Raw genomic sequence first — 21860 nt, 5'->3', positions numbered from 1 at the left:
TTGATACAGTTGCAATGGATTTGAAGACACGGGGAAGAGGATGGATTACGACTTACGATTTCTGTTTTTATTCAAAGAAAGACACCAAGTGAAGTAATTGATAAAATTATGACTCATGGATCGGCACAGGTTTGGGTGTCATGCAGGCCATACTGACAGATAATGGGGCGAAATCAATGCTGAAAAGATAAGAGAGGCAGCCAGCATACTCAATGTAAAGGTTCACGCCACTGCTGCTGAGAGTATATTCCAGAATGGTCTGTGTGAGAGGATACACTTTGCTCACAAAGATGGAAGAACAATGTCCTGAAACACCACAGAATGTTCTCTTGTGTTGGGCAAATATGACAAGAAATACATTACAGATGTGACATGGGTATAGTAGTTACCAGCTTGTGTTTGGACAAAATCCTAATTTACCCAATATCATGACTGCTGGAGTCTAGGTGGTGTGACAAGAAGTGAAACATTTGCCCAACACTTGAATGCTCTGCATCTTGCCCTTAAAGCTTTCATTGAGTCTGAAGCAAGTGAACGAACACGTAGAGCGATGCGCTCTAAAATTAGAGCAGCAGAGGAAATCTACAATCATGGAGGCCATACTGACAAGCCATACTGACAAGCGCGAAGGCAGTGATAAATGATTGGGCTCTGGCAAGGTGATTTTTCAGGACGGCAAAGTTATCTTTGTGCGATATGGTGGTGTGTTTGTAAGAGATTCTGACTGATGAAGGCTGGACATGAATTTGGTGCACAACAGTGTGAAGAAGAAAATATTGAATTCGATGGACAACAGTGGCCAGAGGCAAGTCTGAAGCTGATCATTTGAAACTTCTGCCATATGAAATGATTGAGGATGATACTCCTGAGGCTGCTTCATGAGATGTTCAGACTGAGAAATCGGATGGTGAAAGTGTTGATAAGATCAGTCTATCCAAGAATGATCTTATAATGTTCAAGGAAACAAGTTTAGATGCTTGGGTCACTACCACATTAAGCGTTTACTCTAATTTCTGGATTAGTTTATCGTTAAAAAAAGAAGGGGCGAATGTACTGAAGTGTATTTCCTCCGACCTCTGTGGTAAAGTTATTGTTGATGACCAATCAGACCCATCACTTTCCCTTTGTTTCTACTTGCGTGATGTGGACTCTGTCATAAATTTCTGGTATTGCTTCCCTAAATAGCAGTTTTTTCAATTTGTACCTTTGAAGTACAAGCTTAAACTTTGTTTTAGTGATTCTTAGGTTCTGTGAAGCCTTTTCATCTGACATTCCTCCTTCTCGAAATAGAAGTGCTCTTTGATCTGTTTAAAGGGAAATAAATAGTGTCCGTGGACATGAAAACAAAAAGTAAACCTTCAGCACAAAGTTTTACTATGTTGTGTCATCAAATTTCAGATGGACAAGAAACAGCTTTGTACGTCAGTAAGAACACGATTGAAAGCAAATACAAAACATTAATAGACAGTAAAGATAAACAGATTGCTCGGCTGGAAAGGGTGAGTATCCTTCTTTGGACCGTTTATCTTAGCTGGAAAGCTTCTTTGTGCCATCACATATTTAATTTAGAACTTTAGAATTTAATATTCCACTGAAAACTAAACATGTGTTGTTTTGAAACGATTGACGTGTGAATATCACTGCAATAGTGTTATTTACTTCGCATGTCGGTATAACCTTTCATCTTAAGTAATAAGCACATTTTACAAGGAGGATACAGTAGCTGCAGCTAAATAGATGGAGGTGCACATCGCGACTGGGTAACCTTTGCCGATAACGTATATAGGTAGTTTTATTCAAATTCATATTTCATGTCACAGGACAATAATATACACTCAGAGGCCATGTAGTAAGCAATAAATCTGAACATTTTTGAGCTAAGACACTGCATTTGGGAAATCCTGAAGTTCGATCGAATAGACGAAAACACTATGTGTATTGTAGAATGTTGCTTTTGTACATGAACATATAGTTGAAGCCACTCATGCGAGTATTTTCTGTGTTATCGCAGGAATTAGAAGAAAGAAATTCTGACATCACACACTTGTGTGGTGATCACAAGATGGAAATGGACAACTACGCGTCACAAGCGAAGCTGGCATTGGACAGGGCTGTGGAAGAAAAGGAACAGATCATTGCTGATGTGCAGCAAAGAATTCACAGTGTGGAAAGTCAGAAGCTGAATGGTAAGTAACCTCATAATACAAGACATACCTGGACCAGAAGATTGTTTTGCGTCCTTTAGTCAGTGATGGCCCAAACGCTCCTAAGGTACATTGATATTTCAACTATTTAGTCATGACATTGACTGATTTTACCCATGAACATCCGAGTAAGAACTGGTCATCAGCAACCTAACATTGGACAACATCACTGTCTGCGTTGAACCCGTGAAGGTCCCGGGGTAGAATAGGCCTTCAGTAACTCATGCTTGCCATAAAAGGCGACTATGCTTGTCGTCAGAGGCGACAAACGGGATCAGGTGGTCAGACTCGCTGACTTGGTTGTCACATGTCATCATATCCCAGTTTCGTACATCGATGCTCATGATGTTGACCACTGGTCTGGTCCATATTCGATTATTTACAGACCAGAGTCATACGGCTGGGATATTGCTGATTTAATGTATCGCCCTTCCCATGTTGGTGTAAGAGAGATATTTATGAGAAAGGGTTTCATTAAGTAGCTGCGGGCAAATTTTGTTCCAGTTGAGAAAGCGCTAGAGGGAAGCGTAGCGCTCCAGAGGGAACTGCAATCCCGGATAGAGCTCTTGGAGAAGGTAAGACTCCCGTTATGTCGTGTTTCACATAAATATTTAATCATAATCAGTCCTAATGATTCATATAAACTTCACACTGTGCTTGGGTCTGGAGGTACAGGGAACAACTAACAGTCATGCAATGCGTCAGTGAATTTATTTTTACGCCGCTTTTAGCAATAAACCAGCATATATCAGGGCGGGGACACCAGAAATGGCCCGTAATACAAAACATATCGTCGTGCACTCTTTTCTGCAACTTGCTCCAGTATCTTTTATTTTGCCATTGTCATGGAACTTATAGGCTAAGGTTTGCCAATATAATCGATTTGAACATAATACCATGATATTACAATACCCAATAAATAAAAGATTCGGTGCTGACAAAAACAAAGCGTGTATAACAAAACGGGTGGTCTCAACTTTCCAAGTCATCTTATTTGCTATCGATCAATAATCCAACAATGCCAGCCTTTTTTTTCTACATTACACCACGTTAGTGCAACAGAACATGCAAACTGTATTACCAATCTTGATAAGAAGTAGGCCTCGGGGCCTCAAGGCTTTGAAAGGGTTATACTTTTGATATACTTACAATTAACCCTCCTTTTCACGTCCTTTCATTTCATATGCTACTTCATGAAAGAATCTGAGTCATTTATTGGAAACAAGTCAATGCTCTCGGAGCAACAATCATCTGCGATACAAAAAGACATGCCTCTGTGCACATGCACTAAATCGTTCCGTCTTGGCGTATTACTGACAAATACTGAGTCAAAAACGAAACTTCACAAATTGTAATTTTTAAAAATAATAAATGATGTTTCTCTCATGATACATCTATGCATCCGAATTGGGATTCCTGTCTTTCGGCTCTAGACTAGAAAAACGTTAGCAAATCCCACTCAAACCCATCCATTCGTCGTGCAAATGACGTTAATGCAAAATCGGGTTTTGCACGTGCAGTCGATCACGTGATCTTCGCATCGAAGTCTCCATTTTCGACGTCCATATCGTGCGCCAATACTGACGCCGTTTCATCAACGTCAACGTCTGCTGTGGGCCCAACGTCACCTCCGATGGAACCAGAAAGACTGGAATCAAGTCGTCTTTAGCGATGAATCCAGGTTTACCCTCAGGTTCGAGGACGGCAGGCATAGAGTCTGGAGACGACGTCGTGAACGGTATGCTCAATGCTGTGTACAGGAAGCCGACAGATTCTGGGGCGGAAGTTGCAAGGTGTGGGGTGCTTTCTGTAGGAACAACCCATCCCGACTTCTGGTCATCCGTGGAAAGCTCACAGGTGCTGCTTACCGCGACCAGGTGCTCACCACTGAACTCGTTCCTTTCATGGAGGCTCATGGCCAGGTCTGCAGTTCCTGCATGATAATGCTCGGCCACATACCGCGAGGTTGACACGAAATTTCCTTCAAAACGCTGGAATCAACGTCATGGACTGGCCATCGTGGTCCCCTGACCTTAATCCAATAGAGCACGTTTGGGATGCACTTGGGACAAGGCTTCGTGGTCCTAGGAACCAACCTCAGAAACTTGGCGCTGCAAGAGCAATGACGCAGAATCCCCAACCACGTGTTCAATAGCATCAGGCAGTTGATGAGGAGACGGTGTTTGGCATTGGTGAATGCGCGGGACGGCCATGCACAATACTGAACTGAGAATTTTCGAATTTTTATTCGTGTGACTTGACATTCTGTATATCCATGTTTTGGAACGGTTGTGTAGCCTAATGGAACTGATTGTGGCACTGTCAGCGTATCGAGTACATCACACAGATCTCAGCTATGAAATGATAGCAGTTTAACCATCTTACCATCACTTGTTCTTTTATAGTGCCCTGAAGAAAGAATGTGACTCAGTATATATAGACGAAATTTTAAAATGTGACTGATGAGTGACAAGATACGCTCTTGCTGTTTTTTTGTTGAACAGTTAACTAGCCTTTGCATGTGTTTATCACAGATCCCACCCTTGGTGCAGGATATGATACCTCTTCGTGAACAGTTTATATCATTACTATTTGATTTCTATTCATAAACATATGTTCATCATACAGTCGGAATTGTACAGTTGATTCTTTTAGAAGATCTTCCTTAAGGATGTAAACTGTATTAGCATTTCTACAAATTAGTAGTTGCAGTTTCTTCATGTATTGTTACATCCGTACTGTTTTTTATACTTTTACTTTTTATACTGTTTCTACGAAATATTTTACATATGTTTTCGCATTTTATTGGGGAAGCACGCACACGTCTGTATTCCATACATCTCAGATACTGTCATACAAGCTGACAATTTCAGGAACTAGCTGACTGTACAGAGAAGTACGCTGCTATTACAAAGTCCTTCCGGCCTGAACAATGCATCAACGCAGAAAACGCGAGTATGGTGTTGACGAGAATGAGAGTGGGTGAGTAGGTAATGCAGTAAGCCGTCACCAATTTGACATGTGTTCGCGACTAAACGGGAATGAAACTGAGAGGTAATTATGCTGACGTCATTTACAGTACAAGCTACGGGCCCTCACTCCACTACTCGCTTAGTAATCTTCAGTCGTGAGAGGCGACCAATCGGGTGGAAAAGACTTGGTTCACATCGAATCCCATTTGCGTAGATCAATACTCATGATGTTGATCACTGGACTGTCTGGTCAAAACACAATTATTTAGAGATCGCCGCGATTGGAATATTGCTGATTGTGGCGGCAAACTAAACTGACTTTATATAAATTTAGTTTAAATGTATTTATTATATGATATATGATATTATGTATACTTTTATAGTCCCGAAATGGCAGAAATACTGCCAGTGTGACTTTACATTTTAACCCACTCATCCCTTTTGTGTTGTCTCTTTATTTTATTTGAGCATTTCTTGTTTCAAAAGCTTAATCATTCGTAACGCTTGAATCCATTCGAGAATATTTGATATAGTTCACATTTCAGACCACACTGATTGGGACAGAGATACCTGTGTGGCATGCAGACTACGCTGTGGTGAGAACCACGTCACTTACAGACTTCCTTGTATTCACGTGATGTGCCAGACATGCTTTGAACAATTCCATGATACCAGTGGAATTTGTTCAGAGTGTTCAAGAGTTTTCGATCGTACAGGCGTCAAGCCTGATAAGTCCATAAGAAACAAAGCACGGTGGGAGAAAAAAGAGACAAGGGGGACCTGCACACATAACATTCACCATGAGGACAGAGAAGCTGCATCATTTTGTGAAGGATGTGACGACTACCTATGTCTAGAATGCATCAACAACCACGACCAGATTAGGAGCTGTTCTGGGCACGCAATGTACCCCATGGATGAAATTCAAACCAGCCCTTATCAACACTTCAGGAAAAAGGAGACATGTCCTTCTCATGAAGAGTACGATCTTGTGCTTTATGACCAAGACTGTAAGATGGCCATTTGTCTAGTCTGCATTCAAGATGGCCACAAAAACCATGAAACTGTTGAACTCAAAAAGGAATATGACCAAGAAAAGAAGGGATTGGAGGTACTCCTGGAGTGTCTTCAAGCAAGATCAGATGAAATACAGAGAATCTTTTTAGACCTGAAAGACCAAGGGTTGGTCTTGGACAGACGTGAAGCATCTTTATGCAACCAGATATCAGCAGCACGGGAGAATTTATCACTTCAGTTGCTCCGGAGAGGCAGTCAGCTGCAGGATGAAGTCATCCAAAGTCTGGAAGCACCAAGAATGGTCCTGCAGGAGAATCGGTGCCGCTTGCTCAAGACATACAATTCAGTGTCCACTGCAATTGAATTTGGGAATCAAATTCTTCACTTCTGTTCGAAATCTGAATTTCTTCAGTTGAAACAGATTGTACATGATAGGTCAAGGGATGACTTGACAATGCCTTTGCCTTCTTCAGACAGACGTGGTAATGAAGTATGGTTATTGTTGGATGGGCAGAACAATCTAGAGAGAGCGGTGCAGTCTTTATTTGCCTTATACAGTCCGATGAAAATGGATGCAGAACCACTATCGGATGCCACCCCAACAGTTGAGGGTATGTAATATATCTAATAGTATATATTCCCTTTATCCGACGCTTCTGCTTGAGAGAAGTCCGTATGTGCAAGCAAAACCAATGTCGCTTCAAGGCAGCTCTTAGGATTTGTATTGATGTTTTACTTCATAATGGTGGTTGACACAAACAATACATTTCAGTTTATGAACATGCTCGGAACAAAGTATACTGTAGTTTAATCAAAATAATAATTTGGTTAAAGAATCAATAAAAGAAAACGTGACAAATGTTTAATGTAGGCTTCGTATCATCAAAACATTACCCGCCATGATGTTGCTGCAATACTAGGAGAAAATAGCCAATCACAAACGAGGCTACAGTGTTACTGCAAAGGTGTTGTGACACGCGTTGGCTTAACATTGTTTTTTCAGACTTCCTGAGGAGAATCCACTTGTTGGAGGAAGAAATACAAGAAAACAAACTTGTAAGTCGATTTTATGTATAGTGACATGAAGCATTCAGGAAATGATTCACATCTGATGTGTTTGTATGTTTTTACTGGGAGGTTGGTTTCACCTCAAAAGTGTCTTCTTTTGAAAACGTTGGGATGGTTCTATGTACATGGACTTTTTTATTACAATATATTCGACGTTTCAGTGTAGTGCTGGCGATGAGTGCTTGCTAACGGCGTATGCATCTACACCTACGTACCACATGTATTAGACACCTACGTACCAAATGTACTAGACATCTACGTGCCACATGTACTAGACACCTACGTGCCTCATGTACTAGACACCTACGTGCCTAATGCACTAGCCATCTACGTGCCACATGTACTAGACACCTACGTGCCACATGTACTAGACATCTACGTGCCTAATGCACTAGACATCTACGTGCCACATGTACTAGACACCTACGTGCCTCACGTACTGGACATCTACGTGCCACATGTACTAGAAATCTACGTACCACATGTACTAGACATCTACGTGCCACATGTACTAGACATCTACGTGCCACGTGTACTAGACACCTACGTGCCACATGTACTAGACACCTACGTGCCTCATGTACTAGACACCTACGTGCCTAATGCACTAGACATCTACGTGTCACATGTACTAGACATCTACGTGCCACATCTACTAGACACCTATGTGCCAAATCTACTAGACACCTACGTGCCACATGTACTAGACACCTACGTACCAAATGTACTAGACATCTACGTGCCACATGTACCACACATCTACGTGTCACATGTACTAGACATCTACGTGCCACATGTACTAGACATCTACGTGCCTCATGTACTAGACATCTACGTGCCACATGTACTAGACACCTACGTGCCTCACGTACTAGACATCTACGTGCCACATGTACTAGACATCTACGTACCGCATGTACTAGACACCTACGTGCCTCATGAACTAGACACCTACGTGCCTCATGTACTAGACACCTACGTGCCACATGTACTAGACACCTACGTACCAAATATACTAGACATCTACGTGCCACATGTACTAGACATCTACGTGCCACGTGTACTAGACACCTACGTGCCACATGTACTAGACACCTACGTGCCTCATGCACTAGACACCTACGTGCCTAATGCACTAGACATCTACGTGCCACATGTACTAGACATCTACGTGCCACATGTACTAGACACCTACGTGCCAAATCTACTAGACACCTACGTGCCACATGTACTAGACATCTACGTGCCACATGTACTAGACATCTACGTGCCACATGTACTACACATCTACGTGTCACATGTACTAGACATCTACGTGCCACATGTACTAGACATCTACGTGCCACATGTACTAGACACCTACGTGCCTCACGTACTAGACATCTACGTGCCACATGTACTAGACATCTACGTGCCACATGTACTAGACACCTACGTGCCACATGTACTAGACATCTACGTGCCACATGTACTAGACATCTACGTGTCACATGTACTAGACATCTACGTGCCACATGTACTAGACATCTACGTACCACATGTACTAGACACCTACGTGCCTCATGTACTGGACACCTATGTGCCTCATGTACTAGACATCTACGTGCCACATGTACTAGACACCTACGTACCAAATATACTAGACATCTACGTGCCACATGTACTAGACATCTACGTGCCACATGTACTAGACACCTACGTGCCACATGTACTAGACACCTACGTGCCTCATGTACTAGACACCTACGTGCCTAATGCACTACACATCTACGTGCCACATGTACTAGACATCTACGTGCCACATGTACTAGACACCTACGTGCCAAATATACTAGACACCTACGTACCAAATGTACTAGACAACTGCGTACCACATGTACTAGACACCTACGTTCCACATGTACTAGACATCTACGTGCCACATGTACTAGACACCTACGTACCAAATGTACAAGACATCTACGTGCCACATGTACTAGACATCTACGTGCCACATGTACTAGACACCTACGTGCCAAATGTACTATACATCTACGTGCCACATGTACTAAACACCTACGTGTCAGATGTACTAGACACCTACGTGCCTCACGTACTAAACACCTACGTACCACATGTACTAGACACCTACGTGCCACATGTACTACACACCTACGTGCAACATATACTAGACACCCACGTGCCAGATGTGTTAGACACCTATGTGCCTCATGTACTAGACGCCTATGTGCCTCATGTACTAGACACCTACGTGCCTCATGTACTAGACACCTACGTGCCTCACGTACTAGACACCTACGTACCAAATGTACTAGACACCTACGTGCCACATCTACTAGACACCTACGTGCCTCACGTACTGGACATCTACGTGCCACATGCACTAGACACCTACGTACCAAATGTACTAGACATCTGCGTGCCACATGTACTACACATCTACGTGTCACATGTACTAGACATCTACGTGCCACATGTACTAGACATCTACGTGCCACATGTACTAGACATCTACGTGCCACATGTACTAGACATCTACGTGCCACATGTACTAGACACCTACGTGCCTCACGTACTAGACATCTACGTGCCACATGTACTAGACATCTACGTACCACATGTACTAGACACCTACGTGCCTCATGTACTAGACACCTACGTGCCTCATGTACTAGACACCTACGTGCCACATGTACTAGACACCTACGTACCAAATGTACTAGACATCTACGTGCCACATGTACTAGACATCTACGTGCCACGTGTACTAGACACCTACGTGCCACATGTACTAGACACCTACGTGCCTCATGCACTAGACACCTACGTGCCTAATGCACTAGACATCTACGTGCCACATGTACTAGACACCTACGTACCAAATGTACAAGACATCTACGTGCCACATGTACTAGACATCTACGTGCCACATGTACTAGACACCTACGTGCCAAATGTACTATACATCTACGTGCCACATGTACTAAACACCTACGTGTCAGATGTACTAGACACCTACGTGCCTCACGTACTAAACACCTACGTACCACATGTACTAGACACCTACGTGCCACATGTACTACACACCTACGTGCAACATATACTAGACACCCACGTGCCAGATGTGTTAGACACCTATGTGCCTCATGTACTAGACGCCTATGTGCCTCATGTACTAGACACCTACGTGCCTCATGTACTAGACACCTACGTGCCTCACGTACTAGACACCTACGTACCAAATGTACTAGACACCTACGTGCCACATCTACTAGACACCTACGTGCCTCACGTACTGGACATCTACGTGCCACATGCACTAGACACCTACGTACCAAATGTACTAGACATCTGCGTGCCACATGTACTACACATCTACGTGTCACATGTACTAGACATCTACGTGCCACATGTACTAGACATCTACGTGCCACATGTACTAGACATCTACGTGACACATGTACTAGACATCTACGTGCCACATGTACTAGACACCTACGTGCCTCACGTACTAGACATCTACGTGCCACATGTACTAGACATCTACGTACCACATGTACTAGACACCTACGTGCCTCATGTACTAGACACCTACGTGCCTCATGTACTAGACACCTACGTGCCACATGTACTAGACACCTACGTACCAAATGTACTAGACATCTACGTGCCACATGTACTAGACATCTACGTGCCACGTGTACTAGACACCTACGTGCCACATGTACTAGACACCTACGTGCCTCATGCACTAGACACCTACGTGCCTAATGCACTAGACATCTACGTGCCACATGTACTAGACATCTACGTGCCACATGTACTAGACACCTACGTGCCTCATGTACTAGACATCTACGTGCCACATGTACTAGACACCTACGTGCCTCACGTACTAGACATCTACGTGCCACATGTACTAGACATCTACGTACCACATGTACTAGACACCTACGTGCCTCATGTACTAGACACGTACGTGCCTAATGCACTAGACATCTACGTGCCACATGTACTAGACATCTACGTGCCACATGTACTAGACATCTACGTACCACATGTACTAGACACCTACGTGCCTCATGTACTGGACACCTATGTGCCTCATGTACTAGACATCTACGTGCCACATGTACTAGACACCTACGTACCAAATATACTAGACATCTACGTGCCACATGTACTAGACATCTACGTACCACATGTACTAGACACCTACGTGCCTCATGTACTGGACACCTATGTGCCTCATGTACTAGACATCTACGTGCCACATGTACTAGACACCTACGTACCAAATATACTAGACATCTACGTGCCACATGTACTAGACATCTACGTGCCACATGTACTAGACACCTACGTGCCACATGTACTAGACACCTACGTGCCTCATGTACTAGACACCTACGTGCCTAATGCACTAGACATCTACGTGCCAAATGTACTAGACATCTACGTGCCACATGTACTAGACACCTACGTGCCACATGTACTAGACACCTACGTACCAAATGTACTAGACAACTGCGTGCCACATGTACTAGACATCTACGTGCCAGATGTACTAGACACCTACGTGCCACATGTACTAGACACCTACGTACCAAATGTACTAGACACCTACGTGCCACATGTACTAGACACCTACGTGCCTCACGTACTGGACATCTACGTGCCACATGTACTAGACACCTACGTACCAAATGTACTAGACATCTGCGTGCCACATGTACTACACATCTACGTGTCACATGTACTAGACATCTACGTGCCTCATGTACTAGACACCTACGTGCCTCATGTACTAGACACCTACCTGCCACATGTACTAGACACCTACGTACCAAATATACTAGACATCTACGTGCCACATGTACTAGACATCTACGTGCCACGTGTACTAGACACCTACGTGCCACATGTACTAGACACCTACGTGCCTCATGCACTAGACACCTACGTGCCTAATGCACTAGACATCTACGTGCCACATGTACTAGACATCTACGTGCCACATGTACTAGACACCTACGTGCCAAATCTACTAGACACCTACGTGCCACATGTACTAGACATCTACGTGCCACATGTACTAGACATCTACGTGCCACATGTACTACACATCTACGTGTCACATGTACTAGACATCTACGTGCCACATGTACTAGACATCTACGTGCCACATGTACTAGACACCTACGTGCCTCACGTACTAGACATCTACGTGCCACATGTACTAGACATCTACGTACCACGTGTACTAGACACCTACGTGCCTCATGTACTAGACACGTACGTGCCTAATGCACTAGACATCTACGTGCCACATGTACTAGACATCTACGTGCCACATGTACTAGACATCTACGTACCACATGTACTAGACACCTACGTGCCTCATGTACTGGACACCTATGTGCCTCATGTACTAGACATCTACGTGCCACATGTACTAGACACCTACGTACCAAATATACTAGACATCTACGTGCCACATGTACTAGACATCTACGTACCACATGTACTAGACACCTACGTGCCTCATGTACTGGACACCTATGTGCCTCATGTACTAGACATCTACGTGCCACATGTACTAGACACCTACGTACCAAATATACTAGACATCTACGTGCCACATGTACTAGACATCTACGTGCCACATGTACTAGACACCTACGTGCCACATGTACTAGACACCTACGTGCCTCATGTACTAGACACCTACGTGCCTAATGCACTAGACATCTACGTGCCACATGTACTAGACATCTACGTGCCACATGTACTAGACACCTACGTGCCACATGTACTAGACACCTACGTACCAAATGTACTAGACAACTGCGTGCCACATGTACTAGACACCTACGTGCCTCACGTACTAGACATCTACGTGCCACATGTACTAGACACCTACGTACCAAATGTACTAGACATCTACGTGCCTCATGTACTAGACATCTACGTGCCACATGTACTAGACACCTACGTGCCAAATATACTATACATCTACGTGCCACATGTACTAAACACCTACGTGTCAGATGTACTAGACACCTACGTGCCTCACGTATTAAACACCTACGTACCACATGTACTAGAGACCTACGTGCAACATGTACTAGACACCCACGTGCCAGATGTGTTAGACACCTATGTTCCTCATGTACTAGACACCTACGTGCCTCATGTACTAGACACCTACGTGCCTCACATACTAGACACCTACGTACCAAATGTACTAGACATCTACGTGCCACATATACTAGACACCTACGTGCCTCACGTACTGGACATCTACGTGCCACATGTACTAGAAATCTACGTACCACATGTACTAGACATCTACGTGCCACATGTACTAGACATCTACGTGCCACGTGTACTAGACACCTACGTGCCACATGTACTAGACATCTACGTACCACATGTACTAGACACCTACGTACCAAATGTACTAGACATCTACGTGCCACATGTACTACACATCTACGTGTCACATGTACTAGACATCTACGTGCCACATGTACTAGACATCTACGTGCCACATGTACTAGACATCTACGTGCCACATGTACTAGACATCTACTTGCCACATGTACTAGACACCTACGTGCCTCACGTACTAGACATCTACGTGCCACATGTACTAGACATCTACGTACCACATGTACTAGACACCTACGTGCCACATGTACTAGACACCTACGTGCCTCATGTAATAGACACCTACGTGCCACATGTACTAGACACCTACGTACCAAATATACTAGACATCTACGTGCCACATATACTAGACATCTACGTGCCACATGTACTAGACATCTACGTGCCACATGTACTAGACACCTACGTGCCTCACGTACTAGACATCTACGTGCCACATGTACTAGACATCTACGTTCCACATGTACTAGACATCTACGTGTCACATGTACTAGACATCTACGTACCACATGTACTAGACACCTACGTGCCTCATGTACTAGACACGTACGTGCCACATGTACTAGACACCTACGTACCAAATATACTAGACATCTACGTGACACATGTACTAGACATCTACGTGTCAAATGTACTAGACATCTACGTGCCACATGTACTAGACATCTACGTGCCACATGTACTAGACACCTACGTGCCTCACGTACTAGACATCTACGTGCCACATGTACTAGACATCTACGTACCACATGTACTAGACATCTACGTGCCTCATGTACTAGACATCTACGTGCCACATGTACTAGACACCTACGTGCCTCATGTACTAGACACGTACGTGCCACATGTACTAGACACCTACGTACCAAATATACTAGACATCTACGTGCCACATGTACTAGACATCTACGTGCCACGTGTACTAGACACCTACGTGCCACATGTACTAGACATCTACGTGCCTCATGTTCTAGACACGTACGTGCCTAATGCACTAGACATCTACGTGCCACATGTACTAGACATCTACGTGCCACATGTACTAGACATCTACGTACCACATGTACTAGACACCTACGTGCCTCATGTACTGGACACCTACGTGCCTCATGTACTAGACATCTACGTGCCACATGCACTAGACACCTACGTCCCAAATATACTAGACACCTACGTGCCACATGTACTAGACATCTACGTGCCACATGTACTAGACATCTACGTGCCACATGTACTAGACACCTACGTACCAAATGTACTAGACATCTACGTGCCTCATGTACTAGACATCTACGTGCCACATGTACTAGACGCCTACATGCCAAATGTACTATACATCTACGTGCCACATGTACTAAACACCTACGTGTCACATGTACTAGACACCTACGTGCCTCACGTACTAAACACCTACGTACCACATGTGCTAGACACCTACGTCCCACATGTACTAGACACCTACGTACCACATGTACTAGACACCTACGTGCCACATGTACTAGACACCTACGTGCAACATGTACTAGATATCTACGTGCCACATGTACTAGACACCTACGTGCCTCACGTACTAGACATCTACCTGCCACATGTACTAGACATCTACGTACCACATGTACTAGACACCTACGTGCCTCATGTACTAGACACCTACGTGCCAATGTACTAGACACCTACGTACCAAATATACTAGACATCTACGTGCCACATGTACTAGACATCTACGTGCCACGTGTACTAGACACCTACGTGCCTAATGCACTAGACATCTACGTGTCACATGTACTAGACATCTACGTGCCACATCTACTAGACACCTATGTGCCAAATCTACTAGACACCTACGTGCCACATGTACTAGACACCTACGTACCAAATGTACTAGACATCTACGTGCCACATGTACTACACATCTACGTGTCACATGTACTAGACATCTACGTGCCACATGTACTAGACATCTACGTGCCACGTGTACTAGACACCTACGTGCCACATGTACTAGACACCTACGTGCCTCATGTACTAGACACCTACGTGCCTAATGCACTAGACATCTATGTGCCACATGTACTAGACATCTACGTGCCACATGCACTAGACACCTACGTGCCAAATCTACTAGACACCTACGTGCCTCATGTACTAGACACCTACGTGCCACATGTACTAGACACCTACGTACCAAATATACTAGACATCTACGTGCCACATGTACTAGACATCTACGTGCCACGTGTACTAGACACCTACGTGCCACATCTACTAGACACCTACGTGCCTCATGTACTAGACACGTACGTGCCTAATGCACTAGACATCTACGTGCCACATGTACTAGACATCTACGTGCCACATGTACTAGACATCTACGTACCACATGTACTAGACACCTACGTGCCTCCCGTACTGGACACCTACGTGCCTCATGTACTAGACATCTACGTGCCACATGTACTAGACACCTACTTACCAAATATACTAGACACCTACGTGCCACATGTACTAGACATCTACGTGCCACATGTACTAGACACCTACGTGCCACATGTACTAGACACCTACGTGCCACATGTACTAGACACCTACGTGCCTCATGTACTAGACACCTACGTGCCTCATGTACTAGACACCTACGTGCCTAATGCACTAGACATCTATGTGCCACATGTACTAGACATCTACGTGCCACATGCACTAGACACCTACGTGCCAAATCTACTAGACACCTACGTGCCACATGTACTAGACATCTACGTGCCACATGTACTAGACATCTACGTGCCACATGTACTACACATCTACGTGTCACATGTACTAGACATCTACGTGCCACATGTACTAGACATCTACGTGCCACATGTACTAGACACCTACGTGCCTCACGTACTAGACATCTACGTGCCACATGTACTAGACATCTACGTACCACATGTACTAGACATCTACGTGCCTCATGTACTAGACATCTACGTACCACATGTACTAGACACCTACGTGCCTCATGTACTAGACACCTACGTGCCACATGTACTAGACACCTACGTACCAAATATACTAGACATCTACGTGCCACATGTACTAGACATCTACGTGCCACGTGTACTAGACACCTACGTGCCTCATGTACTAGACACGTACGTGCCTAATGCACTAGACATCTACGTGCCACATGTACTAGACATGTACGTGCCACATGTACTAGACATCTACGTACCACATGTACTAGACACCTACGTGCCTCATGTACTGGACACCTACGTGCCTCATGTACTAGACATCTACGTGCCACATGTACTAGACACCTACTTACCAAATATACTAGACACCTACGTGCCACATGTACTAGACATCTACGTGCCACATGTACTAGACACCTACGTGCCACATGTACTAGACACCTACGTGCCTCATGTACTAGACACCTACGTGCCTAATGCACTAGACATCTACGTGCCACATGTACTAGACATCTACGTGCCACATGTACTAGACACCTACGTGCCACATGTACTAGACACCTACGTACCACATGTACTAGACAACTGCGTGCCACATGTACTAGACACCTACGTTCCACATGTACTAGACATCTACATGCCACATGTACTAGACACCTACGTACCAAATGTACTAGACATCTACGTGCCTCATGTACTAGACATCTACGTGCCACTTGTACTAGACGCCTACATGCCAAATGTACTATGCATCTACGTGCCACATGTACTAAACACCTACGTGTCACATGTACTAGACACCTACGTGCCTCACGTACTAAACACCTACGTACCACATGTACTAGACACCTACGTGCCACATGTACTACACACCTACGTGCAACATATACTAGACACCCACGTGCCAGATGTGTTAGACACCTATGTGCCTCATGTACTAGACGCCTATGTGCCTCATGTACTAGACACCTACGTGCCTCATGTACTAGACACCTACGTGCCTCACGTACTAGACACCTACGTACCAAATGTACTAGACACCTACGTGCCACATCTACTAGACACCTACGTGCCTCACGTACTGGACATCTACGTGCCACATGCACTAGACACCTACGTACCAAATGTACTAGACATCTGCGTGCCACATGTACTACACATCTACGTGTCACATGTACTAGACATCTACGTGCCACATGTACTAGACATCTACGTGCCACATGTACTAGACATCTACGTGCCACATGTACTAGACATCTACGTGCCACATGTACTAGACACCTACGTGCCTCACGTACTAGACATCTACGTGCCACATGTACTAGACATCTACGTACCACATGTACTAGACACCTACGTGCCTCATGTACTAGACACCTACGTGCCTCATGTACTAGACACCTACGTGCCACATGTACTAGACACCTACGTACCAAATGTACTAGACATCTACGTGCCACATGTACTAGACATCTACGTGCCACGTGTACTAGACACCTACGTGCCACATGTACTAGACACCTACGTGCCTCATGCACTAGACACCTACGTGCCTAATGCACTAGACATCTACGTGCCACATGTACTAGACACCTACGTACCAAATGTACAAGACATCTACGTGCCACATGTACTAGACATCTACGTGCCACATGTACTAGACACCTACGTGCCAAATGTACTATACATCTACGTGCCACATGTACTAAACACCTACGTGTCAGATGTACTAGACACCTACGTGCCTCACGTACTAAACACCTACGTACCACATGTACTAGACACCTACGTGCCACATGTACTACACACCTACGTGCAACATATACTAGACACCCACGTGCCAGATGTGTTAGACACCTATGTGCCTCATGTACTAGACGCCTATGTGCCTCATGTACTAGACACCTACGTGCCTCATGTACTAGACACCTACGTGCCTCACGTACTAGACACCTACGTACCAAATGTACTAGACACCTACGTGCCACATCTACTAGACACCTACGTGCCTCACGTACTGGACATCTACGTGCCACATGCACTAGACACCTACGTACCAAATGTACTAGACATCTGCGTGCCACATGTACTACACATCTACGTGTCACATGTACTAGACATCTACGTGCCACATGTACTAGACATCTACGTGCCACATGTACTAGACATCTACGTGACACATGTACTAGACATCTACGTGCCACATGTACTAGACACCTACGTGCCTCACGTACTAGACATCTACGTGCCACATGTACTAGACATCTACGTACCACATGTACTAGACACCTACGTGCCTCATGTACTAGACACCTACGTGCCTCATGTACTAGACACCTACGTGCCACATGTACTAGACACCTACGTACCAAATGTACTAGACATCTACGTGCCACATGTACTAGACATCTACGTGCCACGTGTACTAGACACCTACGTGCCACATGTACTAGACACCTACGTGCCTCATGCACTAGACACCTACGTGCCTAATGCACTAGACATCTACGTGCCACATGTACTAGACATCTACGTGCCACATGTACTAGACACCTACGTGCCTCATGTACTAGACATCTACGTGCCACATGTACTAGACACCTACGTGCCTCACGTACTAGACATCTACGTGCCACATGTACTAGACATCTACGTACCACATGTACTAGACACCTACGTGCCTCATGTACTAGACACGTACGTGCCTAATGCACTAGACATCTACGTGCCACATGTACTAGACATCTACGTGCCACATGTACTAGACATCTACGTACCACATGTACTAGACACCTACGTGCCTCATGTACTGGACACCTATGTGCCTCATGTACTAGACATCTACGTGCCACATGTACTAGACACCTACGTACCAAATATACTAGACATCTACGTGCCACATGTACTAGACATCTACGTACCACATGTACTAGACACCTACGTGCCTCATGTACTGGACACCTATGTGCCTCATGTACTAGACATCTACGTGCCACATGTACTAGACACCTACGTACCAAATATACTAGACATCTACGTGCCACATGTACTAGACATCTACGTGCCACATGTACTAGACACCTACGTGCCACATGTACTAGACACCTACGTGCCTCATGTACTAGACACCTACGTGCCTAATGCACTAGACATCTACGTGCCAAATGTACTAGACATCTACGTGCCACATGTACTAGACACCTACGTGCCACATGTACTAGACACCTACGTACCAAATGTACTAGACAACTGCGTGCCACATGTACTAGACATCTACGTGCCAGATGTACTAGACACCTACGTGCCACATGTACTAGACACCTACGTACCAAATGTACTAGACACCTACGTGCCACATGTACTAGACACCTACGTGCCTCACGTACTGGACATCTACGTGCCACATGTACTAGACACCTACGTACCAAATGTACTAGACATCTGCGTGCCACATGTACTACACATCTACGTGTCACATGTACTAGACATCTACGTGCCTCATGTACTAGACACCTACGTGCCTCATGTACTAGACACCTACCTGCCACATGTACTAGACACCTACGTACCAAATATACTAGACATCTACGTGTCACATGTACTAGACATCTACGTGCCACGTGTACTAGACACCTACGTGCCACATGTACTAGACACCTACGTGCCTCATGCACTAGACACCTACGTGCCTAATGCACTAGACATCTACGTGCCACATGTACTAGACATCTACGTGCCACATGTACTAGACACCTACGTGCCAAATCTACTAGACACCTACGTGCCACATGTACTAGACATCTACGTGCCACATGTACTAGACATCTACGTGCCACATGTACTACACATCTACGTGTCACATGTACTAGACATCTACGTGCCACATGTACTAGACATCTACGTGCCACATGTACTAGACACCTACGTGCCTCACGTACTAGACATCTACGTGCCACATGTACTAGACATCTACGTACCACGTGTACTAGACACCTACGTGCCTCATGTACTAGACACGTACGTGCCTAATGCACTAGACATCTACGTGCCACATGTACTAGACATCTACGTGCCACATGTACTAGACATCTACGTACCACATGTACTAGACACCTACGTGCCTCATGTACTGGACACCTATGTGCCTCATGTACTAGACATCTACGTGCCACATGTACTAGACACCTACGTACCAAATATACTAGACATCTACGTGCCACATGTACTAGACATCTACGTACCACATGTACTAGACACCTACGTGCCTCATGTACTGGACACCTATGTGCCTCATGTACTAGACATCTACGTGCCACATGTACTAGACACCTACGTACCAAATATACTAGACATCTACGTGCCACATGTACTAGACATCTACGTGCCACATGTACTAGACACCTACGTGCCACATGTACTAGACACCTACGTGCCTCATGTACTAGACACCTACGTGCCTAATGCACTAGACATCTACGTGCCACATGTACTAGACATCTACGTGCCACATGTACTAGACACCTACGTGCCACATGTACTAGACACCTACGTACCAAATGTACTAGACAACTGCGTGCCACATGTACTAGACACCTACGTGCCTCACGTACTAGACATCTACGTGCCACATGTACTAGACACCTACGTACCAAATGTACTAGACATCTACGTGCCTCATGTACTAGACATCTACGTGCCACATGTACTAGACACCTACGTGCCAAATATACTATACATCTACGTGCCACATGTACTAAACACCTACGTGTCAGATGTACTAGACACCTACGTGCCTCACGTATTAAACACCTACGTACCACATGTACTAGAGACCTACGTGCAACATGTACTAGACACCCACGTGCCAGATGTGTTAGACACCTATGTTCCTCATGTACTAGACACCTACGTGCCTCATGTACTAGACACCTACGTGCCTCACATACTAGACACCTACGTACCAAATGTACTAGACATCTACGTGCCACATATACTAGACACCTACGTGCCTCACGTACTGGACATCTACGTGCCACATGTACTAGAAATCTACGTACCACATGTACTAGACATCTACGTGCCACATGTACTAGACATCTACGTGCCACGTGTACTAGACACCTACGTGCCACATGTACTAGACATCTACGTACCACATGTACTAGACACCTACGTACCAAATGTAC

At 44.8% G+C, this 21860-nt stretch overlaps 1 protein-coding gene across 1 annotated transcript in view; it reads left to right on the top strand.

Annotated features, from left to right (window-relative positions):
• The window catches only part of LOC137281130 (putative leucine-rich repeat-containing protein DDB_G0290503), a 48077-nt gene that overhangs the window by 18414 nt on the left and 7803 nt on the right, over positions 1–21860 (top strand). Inside the window, exons 3-8 of the mRNA XM_067812259.1 lie at positions 1399–1499; positions 2012–2186; positions 2709–2779; positions 5078–5159; positions 5722–6804; positions 7197–7249. Of these exons, the coding sequence (XP_067668360.1) occupies positions 1399–1499; positions 2012–2186; positions 2709–2779; positions 5078–5159; positions 5722–6804; positions 7197–7249 (1565 nt within the window). The remainder of the gene's footprint in view (positions 1–1398; positions 1500–2011; positions 2187–2708; positions 2780–5077; positions 5160–5721; positions 6805–7196; positions 7250–21860) is intronic.

Source organism: Haliotis asinina, chromosome 4 (genome assembly GCF_037392515.1).
Source record: "Haliotis asinina isolate JCU_RB_2024 chromosome 4, JCU_Hal_asi_v2, whole genome shotgun sequence".
NCBI classification, from domain to species: Eukaryota; Metazoa; Mollusca; class Gastropoda; order Lepetellida; family Haliotidae; genus Haliotis; species Haliotis asinina.
The sequence above is the reverse complement of the archived record's forward strand: the minus strand, read 5'-3'. Positions and strand labels throughout refer to the sequence as shown.